This window comes from Hypanus sabinus, chromosome 18, assembly GCF_030144855.1.
Source record: "Hypanus sabinus isolate sHypSab1 chromosome 18, sHypSab1.hap1, whole genome shotgun sequence".
Classification (NCBI taxonomy): Eukaryota; Metazoa; Chordata; class Chondrichthyes; order Myliobatiformes; family Dasyatidae; genus Hypanus; species Hypanus sabinus.
Window position 1 is genome coordinate 39,561,511 of NC_082723.1, and position 22,905 is coordinate 39,584,415.

The following is a 22,905-nucleotide window of genomic DNA, read 5'->3' on the forward strand; positions in this document are numbered from 1 at the left end:
AAGAAATTTACCACCTTTCCACTCCCTGCCATTCCTCATCTCTCTGACCCATTAAACAGAAAGTCTCTGTTGCAAACTTCCTCTTGCTACTGCCGTGCAGTCCCTGAACTTCTCCTGGTTGCTAATCTGGATCTACAGGTGGGAGGTGGGCGAGTTTGGCGCGTGCAGCGTCTCCTGTGGCGGGGGACAGCGAAGAAGGGACGTTCGTTGCCTGAAGCAAGAGGGACTTGACACCCAGTGGACTTCTGACGCCGACTGCGCTGGTTCTCCCAGGCCCAAGTCAAGGGAAATGTGTAACAACCACAGCTGCCCTGTCAGGTATGTGGTTGAGAAGCGAGCCCATTACCCCAAAAGCAAGGGGTGGCATGGGGCAGGGACAGGGAGAATGAGTTACACTAGGATTAGATGGGAACCACTCACAGAGTCGGAGATAGAGGGAGGAAAATGGACACTGGCCATAAAGAACAGAGGTAGAGAATTATGTAGGGAGCAGGGGAATTATGTGTGGAGTAAGGTAATTACATGAGGAGTAAGGGAATTACAGATGGAGTGAGGAAGGAGGGTAGTTGGTTGGCACATTGGGGGAACTGGAATGCAGTTAAGTGTTCACAGTGGAGATTTTAGGCTGATCCATGCAATGTGACATGCTCTTCATTCACTATGATCCTCTAATCCTTCCACTCCACCACTGCCCTCCCAATTCCTCCACTCTGCTCATGATGGGTTACAAATTTCCTGGTCATCCTCACCCCCCTACTCTGCATCTACGTTCTTTATCTTGAGGGTGCAGAGTTACGCAGGGAGAATGAGTTACACTAGGATTAGATGGGAACCACTCACAGAGTCAGAGATAGAGGGAGGAAGATGGACATTCCCTGCAGATAACAACTCACGGCAAGGTTTCAAAAATGAAAGGCATCCTACCTGACCCGATCCTTCTCACCTGATGTTAAAAAATTTTCAGCCAGGCAAATCACTGTATAATCAGCAGAAAGCCTAACTCAACTCCCCCTCCTGATCCAAGAACATTAAGGTTGTGGAATCACCAACAGCTTGTTGTCGTGGGTTAGTACACCCTGAGTTAGGGAGCTCTTGTGGACACTGGCTGCAGGGTTTGACGGTGTTAGTACACCCTGAGTTAGGGAGCTCTTGTGGACACTGGCTGCAGGGTTTGACGGTGTTAGTACACCCTGAGTTCGGGAGCTCTTGCGGACACTGGCTGCAGGGTTTGACGGTGTTAGTACACCCTGAGTTAGGGAGCTCTTGTGGACACTGGCTGCAGGGTTTGATGGTGTTAGTACACCTTGAGTTCGGGAGCTCTTGTGGACACTGGCTGCAGGGTTTGACGGTGTTAGTACACCCTGAGTTAGGGAGCTCTTGTGGACACTGGCTGCAGGGTTTGACGGTGTTAGTACACCCTGAGTTAGGGAGCTCTTGTGGACACTGGCTGCAGGGTTTGACGGTGTTAGTACACCCTGAGTTAGGGAGCTCTTGTGGACACTGGCTGCAGGGTTTGACGGTGTTAGTACACCCTGAGTTCAGGAGCTCTTGTGGACACTGGCTGCAGGGTTTGACGGTGTTAGTACACCCTGAGTTAGGGAGCTCTTGTGGACACTGGCTGCAGGGTTTGACGGTGTTAGTACACCCTGAGTTCGGGAGCTCTTGCGGACACTGGCTGCAGGGTCTGACGGTGTTAGTACACCCTGAGTTAGGGAGCACTTGCGGACACTGGCTGCAGGGTTTGACAGTGTTAGTACACCCTGAGTTCAGGAGCTCTTGTGGACACTGGCTGCAGGGTTTGACGGTGTTAGTACACCCTGAGTTAGGGAGCTCTTGTGGACACTGGCTGCAGGGTCTGACGGTGTTAGTACACCCTGAGTTCGGGAGCTCTTGCGGACACTGGCTGCAGGGTTTGACAGTGTTAGTACACCCTGAGTTCGGGAGCTCTTGTGGACACTGGCTGCAGGGTTTGACGGTGCAGCCTGTTCAATAAACTCTGGAACAGCTGAGTGTTCTGGCAAAATTTTGTCCTCAATGATCCTTGCAGGTGGAATGTTTCTGAGTCGGGAGTGTGTTCTGCATCCTGTGGAGTTGGAGTTGCAGAGCGATCAGTTACCTGTGTCCAGTTCATCAACGGGGCAGACGTCGAGGTGAATAAGACTCTGTGTCCGGCAGAGACGCAGCCCCCAGACATCACACCATGCATCATCAGCATCTGTCCCTTTAAGCTGGATCAGGTACCCTGGTCAGAGGTAAGTGCATTCGTCCCCCTGAGACTCCTTGTGTGAGCAGGCACCTGCGGAAGATATACGTGGTTTGTGCAAACACAAAACACTAAAGCTGACAGGACAAGTTGATAATCTGGCTAAAAGAGGCACATAAATTTCCTGGGCTTATATCTTTAACCACAGAATTTTTAAAGCAAACAGGCTGTGAGGGAGTGTTCAGACCTCGTAAGGAATAATGAAGTTAATTCTGCACACCTCACAGCAGAACAAATGTGAAGGCCCAAGCACAGGTACCAAAGAGATTTTTCAGAATGTTACCAAAGATTAGAGGCTGGTTCTGATCAGGGAACATTAATTCTGTTTCCCTCTCCGCAGTCAGAGCCTGACTACTGAGTACTTGCAACATTTCCTGTATTTATTTCAGACATCCAACTTCTGTACCATTTTGCTTTCCAATATATTGGAGAAACACTCATTATTGTAATTATTATTACTGCCCGTTACACCGCAGGCATTTAGGGTAGCAATGAAGGTCCTCCATCTCATAAGAAGGTAAAGAGAGGTCAGAATAGATATTGGACCACTGGAAAGTGACACTGGAGAGGCGATAATTGGGGGGGGGGAAGCGAAATGAATAAGTATTTTGCATCAGTCTTCACTGTGGAAGACACTAGCAGTATGCTGGAATTCAAGAGGGTCGGTGGCAGAAATGAGTGTAGTTGCTGTTACTATGAAGATGTTTATTGGAAAACTGAAGGTAGATAAGTCACCTGGACCAGATGGTATACACCCCAGGGTTCAGAAAGGGCATTAGTAATGATCTTTCAATAATGCCTCGATTTTGGTATGGGTCTGGAGGACTGGAAAATTGCAAATGTCACTTCACACTTCAAGAAGGGAGGGAAGCAGAAGAAAGTAAACTATGGGCCAGTTAGTCTGACCTCAGTGGATTGGGAAAATGTTGGAGTCAAATGTTAAGATGAGGTCTCAGAGTACTTGGAGGCACTTGATAAAATAGGCCAAAATCAGCATGGTTTCCTTCAGAGGAAATCGTGCCCAAGATATTTGTTGGAATTCTTTGAAGAAATAACAAGCAGGGTAGACAAAGGGGAATCAGTGGATGTTATTTACTTGGATTTTAGAAGGCCTTTGACAAGGTTCCACACACGAGGTTACTTAACAAGATGAGAGCCCATGGAATTACAGGAAAGATACTAACATGGATAAGCAGTAGCTGATTGGCAAGAGACAAAGGAAATAAAGGAATCAGCCTTTTCTGGATGGCTGCTGGTGACTAGTGATGTTCCGCAGGGGTCAGTGATGGGACCGCTTCTTTTTACGTTACACATCAGTGATTTGGATGATGGAATTGATGGCTTTGTGGCCAAATTTGCGGATGATACAAAGTTAGGTGGAGGGGCTGGGAGAGCTGAGGAAGCAGAGAGGCTGCAGAAGAGAGACAGATTAGGAGAATTGGCAAAGAAGAGGCCACTGGAGTACAATGTCAGGAGATCTATGGTCATGTACTTTGGTAAAAGGAAAGAAGCGTAGATGGGTTGGGTTTGTATTAGCTGATATCAAGCCAGTTGGGTTTCAATTTTATACCTGATGAGATCTCTGCAAAGAATAAGGGTCTTTAGTTAATGGCTGAGGTTGGAAAAGTTGGGAATATCCTTCATAAAATGGACATGAATGAGGGATGATCTGGGAAAAGTTTTTAAAGGCAGGATGCAGCAATGTTGGGAATTCAAATAGAAACATAAAATGCCTGGAATTTTTCTGTTGTTCTTGAAACGTGTGTAAAAGGGAGCAGAGTTAATGTTGCACATTAATGTCTTATCACTAAAAATTATTAAAGATTTGACAAAGAATATGATGATGAAAAGTCATTCCCTACAGTGTGTGGTTCAGTGACCAAGCATAAAATGTGTATAGGTGGACCAAATGGGATGAGATGGATTTTCTTTCAATGAGAGTGTCGGCATCCAGAATATTCTCCATAAGTAGATGGTGGAAGCTGGTTCCATAAATATTTTAAAAAGTGATACATTCATTCATTAGTGCCACGTTGTATGACATGGGTGATCATGATCTTTGACCAGTATTGTTCTTGGCAAATTTTTCTACAGAAGTGGTTTGCCGTTGCCTTCTTCTGGGCAGCGTCTTTGCAAGATGAGTGATCCCAGCCATTATCAATACTCTTCAGAGATCATCCACCTGGCATCAGTAGTGGCATAACCAGGATTTGTGATACATACCGGCCACTCATACGACCATCCACCACCTGCTCCTGTGGCTTCATGTGAGCCTGGTCAGGGGGCTAAGCAGGTGCTACACCTTGCCCAAGGGTGGCCTGCAGGCTAGCGGAGGGAAGGAGCACCTTACACCTCCTTTGGTAGAGACCTATCTCCACCCTGACATTCTTTAGACAGTGATAGGAACTGGTATTGAAAAATAATGAATATATTGGATTCAAGTAAAATGTATGGCCGTGGGAATAAGCACGATGGCAGCAGGGTGATGTGGTTAAATGAGCTACGTGTCACTGCTCCGGTGACCAGGATTCAATTCTGATATCCTGCGCTGTCGTTGTGTAGTTTGTACATGACTGCGTGATTTCCGCCTGATGTTCTGGTTTCCTCCTCAGGTGTGAGTGGGGTGTTAAGTCGATCAGTTGCTGTTAATTACATCTAGTGTGTAGGTGATGGGTTGAATCTGGGAAAGTGTAAAGAAAAAGATGGGATCAATGTAGGAATAATGAAAACAGGCCCTTAATTGTCCGCATGACTCACTGGGCCCAAGAACCTCTAAGGCTTGATGAGCCAGTAGAGAAATGATGGGCCTAACAGTCAACATTTGTGCAGTGAGTTTCAAGAATGTTTTAGTTTGACTCAGTCCTTTTAGTGCAGGAGTTTCCAAACTTTTGTATGCCATTAACTGAGGTTAATGGTATCTGTGGAGCCCAGTTTGGGAACCCCTGTGTTAGTGGGATATTCCTGAGTTTCAATAGCTGACACTTAAATCACTGATGTCCACAAAGCATTTTGAGTTGCTTTGGGGATGTGATAACTCATGCATTTTGGCAGGAAGAATAAGGAGAGGTGAGTGGGGAGACATGATGCAAACTAATTAGTGTAATACAGGGAATGCAGGAAAAAGAACTCTTAATAATGCATTTATACAACTCTTTGAAGGTGCTAGGATAGGTTGAGAAGGCAGATGGAATCCTTGCACTTTTCTCCTTGCTATGAAGCCTAAAAAAACTCGGAGTCCAGACTCATGGATTGGGGGAAAATTACTTATGGCCTCAAGGACATGAATTTTCGTACCTATGGGGATGGTGAAACTTGAACATTCTTTGCAGCACAGGACTTGGAGATATCAGTTGACTATATTCAAGACCAAGTGATTGATTTTTAGACTCAAAGTTATCAAATGATATAGGTGAAGGGCAGAAAGTGGAGTTGATACTGAATTTTCACAATGATACCCAAGGGGAGAGTAGGCTCAGGTGGTAGTACATTCCCATCACTGCCTACGTTCCAAGTAGAATGCACTTCTGGTTATTAGGGAGGGTGTCAGACAAAGATGAGGATGCAGAGGACATTTACTAGAAAGAGGGGGCTATAATTATGTTATGTGGAGAGACCATAGAAGCTGAGATCTTTCCTTGTAGAGCAGAAAAATGATTTGTAATGATAGCAACACACACAAAATGCTGGGGGAACTCAGCAGGCCAGGCAGCATCTATGGAAAAGAGTTTTGGGAAGGGTCTTCAACCAAAATGTCGACTGTACTCTTTTCCATGGATGCTTCCTGGCCTGCTGAGTTCCTCCAGCATTTTGTGTGTCTTGTTTGGATTTCCAGGGTCTGTAGATTTTCTCTTGTTTGTGACTTGTAATGGTGTTCAAAATTAAGGTGAAACTGTAACCACTGGCTTGGGAATCAGAAGCCAGATATACTGTAAGAGGAAAATACAGGGAAGAAGAGCAAAAAATATTTTGTGAAAGCTTTTATCATCTGGAATGTGATACCTAGTAGCATTTCAGAAATATCATTCCTTAAGGTGTAAGCTAAGTACATGAAGGACAATGTAACAGAACCATAGGGGAAAAGCAGAGGATGTGGGACTAATTGCAAAGCAGATTCAAAGAACTGACACAGTCATGTTGGGCCAAGTGACCTCCTACAGTGCATCACTCTGTGGAATAAGGTGACTCTCCTTTGAACATGCTGTTTCCAATTCAGGGATCCAAGCAACTGAGGAAGGAGGTCAAAAATATCATGAACGTCACAGGCTTGTCGAGCGTGCCAACTGAGAGAAGCACTTATCTCTGGGTTCCCATAATGGGATCATGTTCTGTTAGCTGTGGTGAAGGTAAGGATACAATGACATTTTATGTTCTAATAATTGGTGTTGCTCCTGGTGTCTAAACACCATATGAAAGTTCTCCGTCATCCAGGTTGTTGCATATCAAGCAGTAGTAAAACAAGGCAACTGGACTTGCTGTGTTGTCTTTAAGATGTTTCGCCACTCATCTGAGACACTTCTTCAGTTCTGGTCCTCGGTGGGTAGTTCTCCGACGTATAAACTCTGTGAGTTGTTGAAAGATATAGCAAACACATAAGGGTCGTTAAGAGTTGTAGAGGTAATGAGAGGGTCATTAGTCTAATTTTTGCATCTTTGTCAAACTGGAAAACACATCCCTGAACAGAGGGGGTGGGGTACGACACCACCTATCAGCTACTTACAATGTATTCCTAACACCTCTACCCTGGCATCTCCGCACACCTCCATTCAGTCAAGGATAAGGCTAATGACCCTCTCATTACCTCTATAACTCTCAACGACCCTCAGGTGATTGCTATACCTTTAAACAACTCACAGAAAACTACCCAGCGGGGATCAGAACTTAAGAAGCTTCTTGGATGAGTGGTGAAATATCTTCTAGACAACACGGCAAGTCCAGTTGCCTTGATAAACACCATACATGTTTGTTGAGGTTGGAGAGGTGCCGAGACTGAACTGTTGTTGCACTGTCTAGCAGAATCCCATACTTGTCCACAATAGTTACAATACATAGGCTTTACCCCAAATGCCCCACGCACATGAGTTTCTCTTTTGAAGGAACTAGGGAACAGTCCTACAGGAACCTGACAATTTCTGATATCCCCCAAAATAAGAGACAAGAGATTGCAAATGCTGGAATCCGGAGCAACAGGAAATCTGTTGGAAGAACTCAGTGTGTCGAGCAGCATTGGCAGTTGATAATCTCTTTCCTCCCACTGGCATTTGTATAAAAGATTTTGTAGAACCACGACAAGCAGTCTTTCTTGGAGATATTTCTGAGGCTAATGAGGCTCATTTTCATCCATCTCAATACAAAAGAGGCTTCTCCCAAGCCCAAAATGAACAGTAGAGTACAGAAAAGGCCATTCAGCCCATAGTGTATTTGCAAACAGTGACTCTCAATATTAGCATGCTTTTGCAGAAGGTCAGAGCTATGTGAACAATTGTTGTTGATCCAAACAGGAACATCAGAGATCAGGTATTTGTGCATGAGCGCTGAGACGAAGGAGGAGTCACAACAAGAATATTGTAATCAGAACTTCCAACCTCAGATGCTCTACATGCCATGCACCAGTAAGCCATGCCCCCCTTGGTAAGTCAGTTCAACATCATCAATTGATATCATTACTCTGATAAAGTTCCGAGCTTTTTAATCAGCTCTGAAACATCACAGGGAGGTATGGTTAAAAATCTGTTCTCCATCGAAACCAGGGTCTTTAAATTTCTGCACCAGCATCAGACAATCTAAGGGAATATGCACTGTGAGTTAGATGCAGAATAAAGATCCCTTGACTAGGTCCCTCTACAAGTAAACAAGGTCTTGGTGGGACTATACCAAAAATATTGTGTGAAGTTTTGGTCTCCTTACCTAAGGAAGGATATGCTTGCCAAGGAGGGAGCACAGAGAAGTTTCATTAAATGTTATAGCTGTGGTACGAGGAAGGTTCACCTAGGCTTGTATTCACCAGAGTTTAGAAGAATGAGAGGGGCATCTCAAAATTCTAACAGAGTGAGGCAGACCAGATGCAAGAAGGGTGATTCCTCAGACTAGGAGATTTTAGAACCTAAGGGCATAAACTCAGACTGCATATAGGGTAATACATTTAGAGTTGAGGTGACTAAAAAGTGATGTCACACTGAGGTGGATTTCTCTTTCACAGAAGGCAGTGGCCAAGTTGCCGAATATATTTAAGAGGAAAGGAGATGGATTTCTAGGTGCAAAAGATATCAAGGGGCAAAGGGGGGAGAGCGGGATATTAACATGGAAATAAAGGATCAGTCATGATCACATTGATTGATGGAGCCAACTCAAAGTGTCAAAGGGTTAACCTGTTCTCTTATTTTATACGTTTCACTGCCTCATCAAGTGTTCCCAGCTCAGAAACACCACAGGTTAGATACAGAATAAAGCTCTTCCTAGGCTCTCCTGTCAAGCCCACCCAGAAGGTAAATGAGATTGGTAAAAAGTGACATTGTAAGTGTCAAACAGCCATAAAAACCCATCAGTGTTTTTAGTAAATTCTTTACAGCAATAAACCTGCTGTCCCCTCTCATTCTGGACTGGTTATCCACAGTCTCTTATCGATATGTTTGACCCTTCATGGCCATCAGAGGTGATGCAGCAAAACTCTGTTTTCCTTCAGAGATCATAGAGAATGGGCAATAAATGGTGATCCTCTCAACTACACCCACAACCCACAAAATACATTTTTAAAAATCTACACTTCCAATCTGGATGCATGTGAACTTGACAAAGACAAATGTATATTAGACCAGACACCCTGTCTCAGCTTCATTCCTCTTCACCCAGAGGCTTCGACCTTAATATGGAATTATTGTCATTTATTTTCTTAAAGGTGGAAAGTCCACGAGTATGGCCCGTGTAATGTGAGCTGTGGAGGTGGAGTACGTGAGAGGGAGGTGTACTGCGTAAAGAAAGAGAGGCAGTTATATCAGAGGGTACCTCCCTTGGAATGTGCTAACACTTCAAGGCCAGCTTCCATAGAGATATGCAATTCCAATCCCTGTCCTGTAAGGTAACAACCTCCATCCATGGATAAGAAACTGTGTGTTTTGTTTGCTTGTTATTGCTACGAAACAGACTTGAAGTCTGGATTGTACAGCTCATCGCAGGTGAACATCTTGGCTCGGGACGGCTAGTTAAAAAGCATCCCTTCACTGTCTGACTCCAGCCCATCACCAAATCTTCCCCAACCCAAATTCCCCCAGCCAACACATCTTTCCAATCCAACACCAACTTTCCCCAAGTCAGCAACCCAGCATCTTACTCCACATCTCCAATGCACAATATTCAGTCCCACAGTACCAAATTCCTCTTCCCCAGCCCGAACATCAAACCCATCTATCTCAAGGTCAGTCCAGAAACTATGCATCTTACCTAAAATACAACCCCAGCTACCCTATCTTCCCAACCAACCTCTGGCTTTGACTCTCATGTCCTGACACTGTGGCTCATCATCAACAATATTGATAAATTCCTTATCTATGATTCCACCACCACTATTTGATAAGTTCCAAGGATTTTATTCTTTGAAGTACATAAAGGGGCTTACATTCTTTCCATGCCTCCTCACGTTCTTGGGTTACCCCAGGATGGTTAGAACCAATCAATTCTTTTATGCAGACAACAGATGATATCCTTTCATTTAAACTGTATCTATGACAATTACCCTTTTTGTTGGGTTTCTGTTACGGGTCTGTCCAGTAATCTGCTCACTGGATTTTCGCTAACCTTCTCTCTGTCTGAATTTGTTTACTGGCTTGTGCTGACAACCACAATAACAAGCTTCCTTCTCCCTGATCTTTGCCGAAGATGGCGGTACAAGTCTGAATCTTGCAGCATGCCGTGCGGAGGAGGAGTGAGGCAAAGACTGCTGTACTGTACGAAGGTATTACCTGACCGCGAGGAGCTGACGTCGGACAAAGACTGTCTTCATCTGAGCCGACCTGAGGAATTAGAAATTTGCAATCTCCATCCTTGCCCTCCAAGGTCTGTGAGCTTTCTTCTCTGCTCCTTGCCTCTTTGAAAGCACTGGTTCTGAATGAGTTTTGTTCATAGAACAGTAGAGCATAGGAACGGCCCTAAGCGTACCAAGTCTATGCCAACCATGAGGCCAATCTAAACTAATTCTATTTGCCTGCACATGTCCATATTCCTCTACTCCCTGCCTATATGTGTGTCTGTCTAAATGCCTCTTTAATACAATAGGGTCTTGGATACGCTAGGGACTTTTGAAAGACTCTGAGACAGGTACATGGAGCTTAGAAAAATAGAAGGCTATACAGTAGTGAAATTCTAGGCAGTTTCTAGAGTAGGTTACATGGTCGGCACAACATTGAAGGGCCTGTAATGTGCTGTAGGTTTCTCTGTTTCTATGTTAAATGTCTGCTTTTACTTCCTCCTCTGGCACTGTATTTCACTCTGTGTAAAATCAAATCTCCTTTAAGCTTCCCTCCCCCCCTCACCTGAAGCCTTTGCCCTCTAGTATTTGACATTTCCAACCTGGGACAAAGATTCTGGCTATCTACCCTATTAATACCTTTCATCATTTTAAACATTTGTATCAGATTTCTCCTCAGTCTGCTACATTCCAATGAAAACTATCCAAGTTTGTTCAACTTCTCCCTATAACTAACACACTCAACATCCCTCTGTTTCCCCAAAGCCTCCACACCCTTCCTGCAGTGAGGCTATAAATATTTCCATACCAACATTTTATATAGCTCCGGCACGAATGGAGTTCACCGGAGACTTAATCTCATTAGGTAAAGGATTCGACAGGCATCAGCTCTTGCAGGGCACAACAGAATCTGAAAACTTAGCAATTTGCAAACGTCTCCCTGATGCTCGTCTCGTCTGATGACGTCTCGGACCAAAACATTGACTGTACTCTTTTCCATGGATGCTGCCTGGCCTGCTGAGCTCCTCCAGCATTTTATGTGTGTTACTTGGATTTCCAGCATCTGCAGATTCTCGCTTGTTTGTGATAAACAGGTAAAAAGAATTAGGAGAACACTGGCCCAGACAGTAACATTATGTCACTATGATAGTCATAGTGAGAAGAGGACGATCAAATGGATTTTGGGACACTGGCTTAATTTATGCTTTTCATGTTCAGGTGGCAGGTCTCAGAGCCAGGACGGTGCTCAGTACTTTGTGGGACTGGTGTGGCTGAGAGGAAGGTGACCTGTGTCCAGCTTCACAATGGGACAGACGTGGAAGTGAACAGAACCCGTTGCTCTGGGCTGGAGGAACCTCTGTCACTTGTCCCATGTGTCATCAGCTGCCCATTTGGTTGGAATCCCCAAAACTGGTCTGAGGTTAGTGGCCCTGCCTGGGAATGGGAACACAGGAGGTTATTCTAGGTGCCCAATAACTAATTATTGTAATTTAGTTATTATAATTAAGATGTAATGAATACCTGAGGTCATAGAGCATATCCTTGGAGTGAACCACATATGGATTGCTTGACTAGTCCCATAATCTATAATTTTATTTAGTGGAATTTTATTGGATGGTTTCAGGAAGTCCACATAAATGATGGTCAGTAACATTTTCCTCCTGCTAACTGAGTTTCCTTTATCTGGTAATTAAAACGGTGGCTGTCAGACAGCACCAGCAAATGGGATTCAATCCTGACCCGCAGTGCTGGCTAGATTGAGATTTCCTGTCCTCCCTGCATTCATGGGGCTTTCTTTCAGATGCTCCACTTTTTCTCCCCTACCCAAAGGAAATATGTGGGTTAATTGCAGTGAATTGTTCCTAGGGTGTCTGGGAGAGTCATGTGGATGTCCGGAGAACAAAATGGGAACTGTGTACGACTGTATAGTTGGGTGCTTGATGGTCAGTATGGATGTGATGGGCCGAAAAGCCAGATTCTGCACTGTAAATCTGCATGATTCAACATGACCTACAGTTTCTGTAAACACTGATCAGCTCCGGATTCTCTATGTACTGTTCTTTATAACATAGAATGCAATAATTTTCCCACAACAGATGTTACAAGTGCATCTTCTTTGACCTATCTTGTTAAGGTTAAGGTTGTTATAGTTGGGGGTGGTAGTGGGGACAAGCTCCCACCACCTATCAAATGCTCTGAATGGTGTGTGTCTCAAATACCCTCTGACAACCTCGTCCAGCTCCTAGCCTTCATGTGTGGCTTAGCTACTAAGCCTGCCGGAACCATTTCTGCTGACAGAAGGGACAAAGATGCATTATTGGTGCCTTGAAACTAGTCACTCCGGCCAGAAGGGGCTTGTAAGCCGTGGTTAACAGCTCATCTCAGAGAAGGAAAACTCTGACCTCAAATCTCTGCTACTTTAAGGCCATACCCATTCACAGGGAAGGCTTCAGGAGTAAACCCTGAGGGAAAAATCTGGAACTGGAGTCCCTAAGGCAGTTCTACATTGAGTTCAATGCTGATCGGCAACTCCTGAGACGCTGTCGGTACCAAATTGTATCAGTCTCTGCCATTCCTTTGGGTTCATCAGATGCATAGAAAGGGGGAGCCTGCTACATGGGCAACAGCTTGCTCTCCATATTGTCCTACCCAGGTTTGCGTATCTAGACAGCGAGGAAGCAGCATTCATGGTCTGCCCTGGTCGATGGAGACCTCACTGACCTATGTTTAGCAAGGAAGGATAGGATGAGAAGGCAGGTAAATGGAATGAGGGAGTAATGGGTAACTGGGGTTTGGTACTTTGAAATAATAAATAGGAAGATTTGAAGGGTGCATCACTGAGGACATTTTCAAAAGGCAGCACCCATCTTAAAGGATCCTCACCATCCGCGACATGCCCTCTTCTCATTATTATCATCAGGGAGGAGGTATTGGAGCCCGTAAATACACACTCAACATTTCACAAACAGCTTCTTCCCCTTTGCCGTCAGACCTCTGAAATATACATAAACACTACCTCACTACTTTGTTTCTTTTTGTGCAATTCTTTGGAATATATTTCTTATTGTAACTTGTGGTGATTTTTTAAAATGTATTGCGCTGCACTGCTGGCTCAGAAGAACATTTGGTATGTCAGTGATAATAATCCCGATTCTGATACACATAGCATGTAGACGAGTGAGAAGGTGTGGTTGTGAAGATGGTGGGAAGATGCAGCTACAGGGAAGGAGTTGCGTGGCTGGGATTGAGGGGAAGGATCACTTGATGGGAGATGGTGGGTGTTGGGCTTCCGATAGCAGTCAGGGTTGATTGGAAGGCAAAGCCAGTAGAACGCTCCTGATTGCTCTTCTGTTTCCAGTGTTCGGTTTCCTGTGGGCATGGAGTCCGAAGCAGGCAGTTGCTCTGTGTCAACCTAGACTCAAATGAGGTTGTGCTTGATGCCTTCTGTGACGAGCTGACGAAACCTGCTACCGAGGAGTCCTGTGAAGTGGGACTCTGCTCCACCCAATCAACAGTCCAGACTGTAACTCTGACACGGGCTCCTACAGGGACTGCCTCCATCAGCCTTATGGCTACAGTGACACCACAAGAATCTAGAACAAACACAACTACACTGGCTAAAGGCTCAAGGAATGAAGGTACAGAGAGAAGAACTACATAATAGCAGCACTTTGCTCATCCAGAGACCAGCACTGAGTTCTTAAAGCTTGGGATGGTAATCAAATAAGACTTCCTTTACATTGCTCTCTTGGGAAGATCCATACAAACCAGGTTACAGAGTCTCAAAGATTATTTGTTAATATAATGCAAATACAGTAAGGCATGAATATAAAAATAGAAATTGGTGATTTAATTAGTTACCATTGGGAACTTAATTCAGTATAGTTAAATACTGTGATCTGAGTGCCAAGGCAAACTGGAGAAATTCAAAATAAATTTTATTATCAAAGTAAATATATGTCACCATATACAATCCTGAGATTCAATTTCTGCAGGCAAATTCAGCAGATCTATAGGATAGTAACTATACCAGAATCAATTGAAGATCAACTAGAGTGCAGGAAATAACAAACCGTGCAAATGGAAATATAAATAAATAGTAATAAATAACAAGAACATGAAATGACAAGGTAGAGTCCTTAAAGTGAGATCATTGGTTGTGGGGACATCTCAACAGATGGTAAAGTGGGCGTAGTTATCCCCTTTGTTCAAGAGCCTGACGGTTGAGGGGCAGTAACTGTTTTTGAACCCAGTGGTGTGAGTCCTGAGGCACCTGTACCTTCTACCTGATGGCAGCAGTGAGAAGTGAGCATCATCTGTGTGGTGAGAATCTCTGATGATGGACACTATTTTTCTATGGCAGTGTTTCATGTAGATACACTCAATGATTGGGAGGGCTTTACCTGTGATGTGGTGGGTTCAATCCACTGCCTTATGTACAATCTTCCATTCAAAGGCATTGGTGTTTCCATACCAGGCATGACACCGCCAATCAATAGATTCTCTACTCCACTACAGAAGCTTTAGATGTCATGCCAAATCTCTGCAGACTCCTAAGGAAGTGGAGTCACTGTTGTGCTTTCTTTGCAATTGCACTTATGTGCTGGGTCCAGGACAGGTCCTCCGAAATAGTGTTGGGCTCCTTCAGAGACCAGAAACATTCATCGCAACAAAATGGGATTGAATGAATGAAATTAATTTTTTTTGGTCAGTACAAACATGAAAAAGAGCATCATTTACAACGATGATTTCATAGGTCAAAATTATAACAAAAAACTTAGATATTCTTTAAAACAGACTGAAAGGGTGTAGATTGAAGCTACAGCTTATCATGCCTACCCCTCTTACTTATACAACAACATATTTGGTGTCAATCATCACATCGAAAACAAAAAAAATTCATAATCTTTTAACACAAAATCCAATTCCAAATATCATTTATTTACATGACTCCCATTCATTTTATATCATGTATTACTGTATATTTGTTCATTATATAATTTTTAAATAATTTTTAAAACTTAAGTGTAGTACATGTTTTTAAATTCTTACTGCAACTGTTCCACAGATTCACCCCTCTGACTGAAATACAATGATTTTTTACATTTGTTCTTATCCTTTGATTTGGAAGCTGGACAGGCTGTTTGACTACCACACCTTACTAACCAGGCCATGAGATGTGCACTTACACCGACTGTGTGCTGTTTTGTTCCAGGTGTCTGTGGCAAGCTGGTTCTGAGCAAATCAGGCATGTTGAACCTGACCGATCTGCAGGTGAAGGAATGCACGTTCAGCATTGGACGTCCACTGGATGAGGTCATCACAATTCGTGTTCTGTCCAGCTCTCTGAGCTGCAGCAGGCGTAAGAGACCAGTGTCGCTGTCCGCAGTGCTGAAATGTAGCTTCAGCAGGTTGCTGATTGAATGGGCAGCATGTTGGGGTTGAAGGATGAGGGGTGCGGCAATGTCAGGGATAGGGGAACAACTGTCACGTAAACTACACAAATTGAAATTTTGACTCCATTTTAAATGCAGAAATATGGATCTTTTAGATGTCTTTACTCTTCCACCAGGGGACTCTCTGTCATTCTGTGGGCGACGACTGTTCTGGAAGACCTGCTCCCCACTGAAAGGGTTTACACTCACGTCTATCACCAACACGCTGACAGTCAGGCAGTGGAGCAGCACTAAGGATCTTGGAACTGTCCTCCAGTTCTCCAGCAGCCACTCATCTCGACAGTACCACAGAGGTATGTCTCTGGCTGCATGTCAGGCCTAAGGAACAGCCTGGGGCAGTGGGCTTGAATACAACTCCAAAGTGGAAGCCAAACTGGAGATTGTCACCACCAGTGCAATTTGATAGAGAACTGTTCTGCTGTAGTTGCTGCTCTCAGATAAGATGTTAAGCCTATGCTCTCTCGGAGTAACTCAGACATTCACAGTGTATTATTGTTAGAAGCCCTGCGCACAGCTTGGTGGCCTGACCAATATCAGTGAACCATCAGGTGGTCATAAGACAAGGTGGGCTTGTTCACTTTAGAGCAAAACAAAGCTAATTAACACAGGTAACAGAGCAGCAGTGTGACACCATTACAGCTTGGGGCAACAGAGTCCAGAGTTCAATTCCAGTGTTGTCCCTAAGGAGTTTGCACTTTCTCCTCATGAACCATGTGTGTTTCCCTCAAGTGCTCTGGTTTCTTCCCATAGTCCAATGACATACAGTTAGTAGATTATAACTAACCGGTACGTCAGTCGGTAATTGTAGATTGGCCCATGTGTTAAATAGGAGGTGCAACTCATTATACTGGTAGGGTCTGACTTGTGCTGTATCTCTAAATAAAGATAAAAAAATAATGGGTCAACAATTAAAAAGGAGTAAAAGATAGGAAAATATGAAGAAAAATTATGTTTATATAGCAAGTTGTTATCTGGAATCAAGGGCAATGGTAGCAGGTTGAATGGAAACATTTAACAGAGACTTGGAGAATGAGGAATGTTTCCCAGGGCTCTGGAGAAGGAACGTGTCTATGGGACTAATCTGATGGCTGTACCATCTAGCAAAGATATGCTTTGCAATGATTCTGAGAAAGGCAACACTACAAAAGAAGTAAAAGGCAACATAGGAGATCATGATATTCCAGATACACCAGTAAGTATCATGGTATTCCAAGGTGTTTAAGTTATTGTTGAAAGTCAAGTGGAGAAATATGGGAGCAGATTTTACCACTCTGGCTGTGATCAGACACATCAAAACAGAAAGCCAAGGCATATGAAATATGAATTAGCACTCGGGATAGGCCACTCAGTCCCTCAAGCCTGTTTCAACATTCAGTAATATTGTGGCTGATCTGACTGTAGCCTCATCTCATGCTTACCCCCTTCAACCTTTCAACCACTTGTAATCAACATTCTGTCTACCTTTACCTCAAAATATTCAAGGATTATGCTTCCACTGCTACTTGAGGAAGGAAGTTCCAAAGACTTGTGACACTCAGAAAGCAAATGTCCTCATCTCTGTCTTAATTAGATGACCCCTAATCTCTAGGTTCTCCCACAAGCGGAAACATCTTCTCTGAACCCACCACTGTCAAGACCGCTCAGGAAGTTATATTTTCCAAAGGGTCTTCCCTGAGGGGACAAAATGTGTATTTGCACATTGAGGTCAGGGTAAGGAGCTGAGAGAGACAGGGAGTTTACAAATAAACTGCCTCTAAGGGCTGATGGAAACTAGAGACCAACAAGCACAAAATGCCAAGGGATACACCAGGCCAGGCCTCATCCATGGAGAAAAATGGACAGCTGACATTTCAGGCAGAGTCCCTTCATCAGGACTGGACAGAGAAGGCACAAGCCAGAATAAAAGGGTGGCAATAGGGTGGAATATGAGCTGGCAGGTGATAGGTGAATCCAGGTGAGGGGGGGGAAGAAAGATAGGGGGAATGGAAATGATGTGAGATACTGGGAGATGATAGGTAGAAGAGGCAAAGTACTAAATGAAATGTAATGTGATAGGAGAGAACAGTAGGCACTGGAATAAAAGGAATGAGGCAGGGAACACAAGAGAGAAGGTGTGAGTAATTAATAGGCCAAGGGGTTAGGGGAGGGGGGAAGGGGCCAAGAGAATAGGGAAAACAAAAGGGGACAGAAAGGTGTGGTTACCGGAAGTTAAAGAAATTAACATTGATGTCGTTAGGTTGGGGACTACCAAGACAGAACATGAGGAGTGTATAATAAATGTATATTAACACATATCTAATAGAGAGCAGTGTCAGCAAGTGTAAAGTGGTCAACTAATGACCAGCGAGAGGGATCAGAGTATTTTATAAACAGTGGAAGAACTTGAATGGGAGCACATTAATTAGATTTCAGGAGACTAAGAAGAATAATAATTAAAATCTCAAAAATAGGCCATTTTGAATGTTGGCTTCACCTTCAGAGGGAAGGCTAGAATATAAAACTGGAAGTGATGCTCCCATTGTACAGAATTCATAGTGTCATAGATGCAGCACAGAAATCAAGTCTGCACCAACCATCAACCACCCATTCACACCCCTCCTACAATAATCACTTCATTTTATTTCCCCATTCACATTGTCTCTCCCCAGGTTCTACCAGTCACTTGCACACTACCAGCAGTGCCCAGTGCCCAGTAAACCTGTCAACCTGACATATCAGAATGGGAATGGGACGTGGAATTAAAATGTGCGGCCACTGGGAGATCCTGCTTTCTCTGACGGACAGAGCATAGGTGTTCAGCGAAACGGTCTCCCAGTCTGCGTTGGGTCTCACCAATATATAAAAGGCCGCACCAGTCCTGTGCTCCCATCCCATTCCCATTCTGATATGTCAATCCATGGCCTCCTCTACTGTCAAGATAAGCCACACTCAGGTTGGAGGAACAACACCTTATATTCCGTCTGGGTAGCCTCCAACCCGATGGCATGAACATTGATTTCTCTAACTTCCGTTAATGCCCCCCTGCCCTTCCTACCTGACCCCTTATTTATTTATTTATTTATTTATCTATCTATCTCTCTATCTATTTATTTATTTCCCTTTTCTCTCTCTCTTTTTTCTCTCTCTGTCCCTCTTACAATCACTCCTTGCCTGCTTTCCATCTCCCTCTGCTGCTCCCCTCCCACTTTCTCTCTCCCTAGGCCCCCGTCCCATGATCCTCTCCCTTCTTCAGCTCTGTATCTCTTTTGCCAATCAACTTTCCAGCTCTAAGCTTCATCCCTCCCCTTCCTGTCTTCTCCTATCATTCAGGATCTCCCCCTCACCCTCCCATTTTCAAATTTCTTACTATCTCTTCTTTCATTTAGCGCTGACGAAGGGTCTCAGCCTGAAACGTCAACTGTACTTCTCCTTATAGATGCTGCCTGGCCTGCTGCGTTCCACCAGCATTTTATGTGCGTTGCTTGAATTTCCAGCATCTGCAGATTTCCTCGTGTTAGCAAAGCAAAGGAGTGCCTTACATCTCCTTTGGTAGAGCTGTATCTCCACCCCACCTCCCAGCGAAGAGCAGGCATCATCTTAAAATTAGACCTAGGCCACTCATAGGTGAAATCATAAAACAGCCATTAACTTCACACGAAACATTATGGAATTGAGAGCAATAGATATTTGGTCACTATGGTTATGAAGAGGTATAGGCCAAAGACGAATAAGACTGAGATACATATTAATATGTGTAACCACTCAAGGTATCATTGCTTCACTGTAAAATGTGTCTGTGTTGATAAATGGGACGTCAGCATTAACCCAAATTCATGCCAGCGATGGTTTCCATTTTGCAGAATGTGACGTCCAGCTGTACGGACCTTGGGGTATTATAGTCAACCCCATGCAGTCCTACAAGGAGGGCCAAGCCTGTCGGACTTTTATCACCGTATCTCCAATAGATCGAATCATAATCAGAGTCCTGCACCTGAAATTTGACAACAGGGTGAACACAACATCCTCTGATTACATTCTGGTGAGTTGCTCTCAGTATTATACACTATATATTCTGCTGGCCCTTCTGTGAACTCTCAGTGGGGTATGGTTTCACAAAAACAGACATTCTCTGGGGTACAGGTTCCATGGGCACTGACTGTCAAAAGGAATGAACTGAATAATTGTGATTTACTGAGTTTGAACAAAGTACAGGTTGAGAACCCCTTATCCAAAAATCCAAAAACTGAAACCCTCCAAAATCCAAAAAAAAATTTTGTGCACTGACATGGTGTCACAAATGGAAAATTCCACAAGGTGCTGTGAAAGTTCCCAGGTCTCTGTGTACTACAGAAGTCGTGACCTCTCTTATGTGATGAACGAAAGTTAATGAAAAATAGAAACATACTGCATAAAGCAAAAAATGAAGATCTCGATGGTGTATTGAAAGAGTGGATTCGTCAGTGTCAGAATGAACATACGCTGCTTAACAGTATGCTGACCATGAAACAAGCAGCGATCTATTAAGATGAACTGAAAATTGAAGGTGATTGTGAATATCCAGCAGGCTGGTTGCAGAAATTTAAGAAAAGGCACAGCATGAAATTTAAAAAAAAATTGTGGTGATAAAGTGTCTGCTGATTACAAAGCTGCAGAAAAATTCAGTGAGTTTGCCAAGATCCTCTTCAGGGTATATGTAAAAATGGTATATGTAGTATAAATGGATTTTGTGTTTAGACTTGGGTCCCATCCCCAAGGTATTTCATTAAATAGATGCAAGTATTCCAAAATCTGAAAAAGTCTGAAATCCAAAATACTCTGGTCCCAAATACTCCAGATAAGGGGTGCTCAGCCTATATGTACTGTGACCTGACGTGTCTCCATTATTTTTAGTATGTTGTCTTTAACAGTTGAGCTTTTTATGTTTTCAGATAAAGGATGTCAGCACCCAGAGATATTCTGCATTTCGTGGTAATCGACTGTTCCTTTGGCAGTCGCTGGGAAACTCTGTTGAAATTGAATTTCATGGAGATTTTGAATTCCGGGCCTTGTTCAGAGCCGTACCATCCCAAACCATGAGGGGCACCCACCATCTGAACTGTGGATAATGGGACACTATAGCAGGTTCCACCCCCTGGAATGTCCGATTATCCATTTCTGTTCGCATCCAAGCAGCAGCTGATTACATCTTCCCCTAGTTGTGATTATGAGGACTTGGCATTCTCTGAAGAACGAGTGGACTGCCTCTTTCCCACGTTCCCACCACCAGAAAACAACCTTCCCTTGACCTCTTTCTGTAACTTCTGGTTTAAGAATCGGTCACCTGGAGCTACTGATGTGAAGATGGTCGAACAAGTGTTACATTACAACTAAACTGTGATCCATGGATTTCTGTTGTATTTGTGTTGTCAACAGTTGAGGATTAGACAATTTATGGTTCATTAAATTCAACATGATCAAACCAGAAATTAATTAATTGGCATGAGTCCCTCTAGTAATCTGCAACACAAAAACTCAGGGGCCTTATGTGTTACCTATGCTGTTGTAAATTGTAGAGTAGTAAGATCTGAGGGAGGTTCTGAGTCCCATAGCTCCAAGGCTTTAGGAGACAACATTGACCCGAAGATTAAAGATGAACATGTGGTACTTCAGAAAGGGGAGAGGAAAGGGGGGGGATGTGGGGAGGGGAGTAGAAGGGTGTGGGGAGGAGGAAGGGAGATAATTTCTGCTGAAGGGGATATTTTAGGATGGGGGGGGTTAACCTTGAATTTCAGGTGAGGTTATTTAGGGATGGTATCAGGAAGCTTTCATCACAAAGGAATCTGGTGCACCAAAACATTGGAGGCTGGAGACAAACTGAAAGTTTCAAAAATGAGACTGAGAGACATTTTTGGGTGATTTAATATTTGGGAGAGGCTGGTGCATCCAGTTTAATTGACTGAGATGGCTTTATGGGTAAAAAAAATTCCAGGATGTGGGTCCAACATTTATTGGTAATCCCTAATTGCTCTTGAACTAAGTGGCTTGTTTGTGATTAAATGTTTTCTGAGAAAGAATGCAGAAACTCCAGCATGAATCTGTAATGTGCAAAGTTCATTTCCATGTAAAACTTAACAGGCTGTTTCTCCACTTGGTTTCATTCTGCCTGGATTATAGAGAAAGCATGTGAAAATATCCAATTTATATGTACTGAGGTGTTGTTAACTCCCATCATCTGTGAGCCCAGAATCATTTTGAATGCTGACTCACTTACATCTTTAGTTATGGGAAAACAGGAACCAGAAACGAGAAGGCTGCTAGGTCACTCTTACCTGCTCTGCCATTCAAACTTTGGCTTCAGCTCAACTTTCCTGCTCCTATTATTCCAGAGAATAGGTCTGCCTATTTCAGAATCAGGTCTAATATCACTGGCATATGCTGTGAAATTTGTTAACTCTGTGGCAGCAGTACAATGCAAATCATGATAAATATAGAAAAAAACTAATTACAGTAATTATACATGTATCTAAATTAATTAAGTAGTGTAAAAACAGAAATTTAAAAAATATTGAGGTTCACTGTCCATTTAGAAATCAGATGTCAGATGGGAAGAAGCTGTTCCTGAATCTTTGAGTGTGTGCCATCTGGCTCCTGTACCTCCTTCCTGATGGTAACAATAAGAAGAGGGCATGTCCTGGGTAGTGGGGGTGTGTTCCTGGGGCACCGCTCCTCACAGATGTCTTGGATACGACGGAGGCTAGCATCCCTGATGGAGCTGACTAATTTTGCAACTTTCTTCGATCCTGTGCAGTAGACCCCCTCCCATACCGGCTGGTGATGCAGCCAGTCAGAAAGCTCTCCACGGTACATCTGTAGAGGCTTATGAGTCTTTTAGGTGACAAACCAAGTCTCCTCAGACTCCTAATGAAATATAATTCTGTCTTGCCTCCTTTATAGGGGCATCAATACGTTGTTACCAGGTTAGATCCTCAGATATACTGACACCCAGGAACTTGAAATTGCTCACTCCCTCCACTTCTGATCCCTCTGAGGGTTGGTTTGTGTTTCCTCATCTTACCCTTCTCGAAGTCCACAGTCAGCTGTTTGGTCTTACTGACAGAGTGCAAGGTTGTTCAGCCTTGAATGTATCCAGTGATACGGCATCCGCAACCCTCTGCAACAGACAGAAGAAATTTCTTCCAGCTCAGAAACTGTGGCTCTTTGTCCCCTTGAGGTGAATCTCTCCTGGCATCCAGTTTTTAAATGCAGTTCTA

The 22,905-nt window shown here is 43.7% G+C and overlaps 1 protein-coding gene across 1 annotated transcript in view; it reads left to right on the plus strand.

Annotated features, from left to right (window-relative positions):
• adamts13 (ADAM metallopeptidase with thrombospondin type 1 motif, 13) overlaps positions 1 to 21,010 on the plus strand; it is an 86,025-nt gene extending 65,015 nt beyond the window's left edge. Inside the window, exons 22-33 of the mRNA XM_059993511.1 lie at positions 139 to 318; positions 2,048 to 2,252; positions 6,477 to 6,606; positions 7,762 to 7,891; positions 9,156 to 9,335; positions 10,133 to 10,309; positions 11,439 to 11,640; positions 13,579 to 13,858; positions 15,436 to 15,582; positions 15,793 to 15,969; positions 19,516 to 19,694; positions 20,584 to 21,010. Of these exons, the coding sequence (XP_059849494.1) occupies positions 139 to 318; positions 2,048 to 2,252; positions 6,477 to 6,606; positions 7,762 to 7,891; positions 9,156 to 9,335; positions 10,133 to 10,309; positions 11,439 to 11,640; positions 13,579 to 13,858; positions 15,436 to 15,582; positions 15,793 to 15,969; positions 19,516 to 19,694; positions 20,584 to 20,760 (2,164 nt within the window). The 3' untranslated portion in view covers positions 20,761 to 21,010. The remainder of the gene's footprint in view (positions 1 to 138; positions 319 to 2,047; positions 2,253 to 6,476; positions 6,607 to 7,761; positions 7,892 to 9,155; positions 9,336 to 10,132; positions 10,310 to 11,438; positions 11,641 to 13,578; positions 13,859 to 15,435; positions 15,583 to 15,792; positions 15,970 to 19,515; positions 19,695 to 20,583) is intronic.
• Positions 21,011 to 22,905: the final 1,895 nt, after the last annotated feature.